Genomic DNA, 348 nt, shown 5'->3' with positions numbered 1-348 from the left:
TCTTAAAATGGCTGTCTGATTTCTCATTTCTCTAGTAATTTTAGACAGGCTAGTTCAGTTTTTTAGACTGATTCCTGATTTCCTTCAATGTGCAGGTGAAAAATGTGATAGAGAAGCCCTACAATGATCATCTACCTCTGATAGAAGCAAGCAGGTTTATATTTGCTTTTTCTTGTTTCATTTTAGCATAAATACTAACAAAAACTTACGGGAAATGTTAACAACTAAAACGGGCAACTAAGTGAACATTCAACAACTATAATATAAACGTCTCAATTGTCCTCATTTAGAGATGAGAGAAGAGAGTGATGAGGGAAATTGAGACTTTTCCTTTGTAGTAGTTGGTGG

At 34.5% G+C, this 348-nt stretch overlaps 1 protein-coding gene across 1 annotated transcript in view; it reads left to right on the top strand.

Moving 5' to 3' along the window:
* LOC107470506 (uncharacterized) overlaps positions 1-348 on the top strand; it is a 3367-nt gene that overhangs the window by 2305 nt on the left and 714 nt on the right. The window contains exon 5 of the mRNA XM_016089911.3: positions 96-154. Within this exon, the coding sequence (XP_015945397.1) occupies positions 96-154 (59 nt within the window). The remainder of the gene's footprint in view (positions 1-95; positions 155-348) is intronic.

Source organism: Arachis duranensis, chromosome 1 (assembly GCF_000817695.3).
Source record: "Arachis duranensis cultivar V14167 chromosome 1, aradu.V14167.gnm2.J7QH, whole genome shotgun sequence".
Lineage (NCBI taxonomy): Eukaryota > Viridiplantae > Streptophyta > Magnoliopsida > Fabales > Fabaceae > Arachis > Arachis duranensis.
This window is presented reverse-complemented; position numbering and strand designations above follow the sequence as displayed.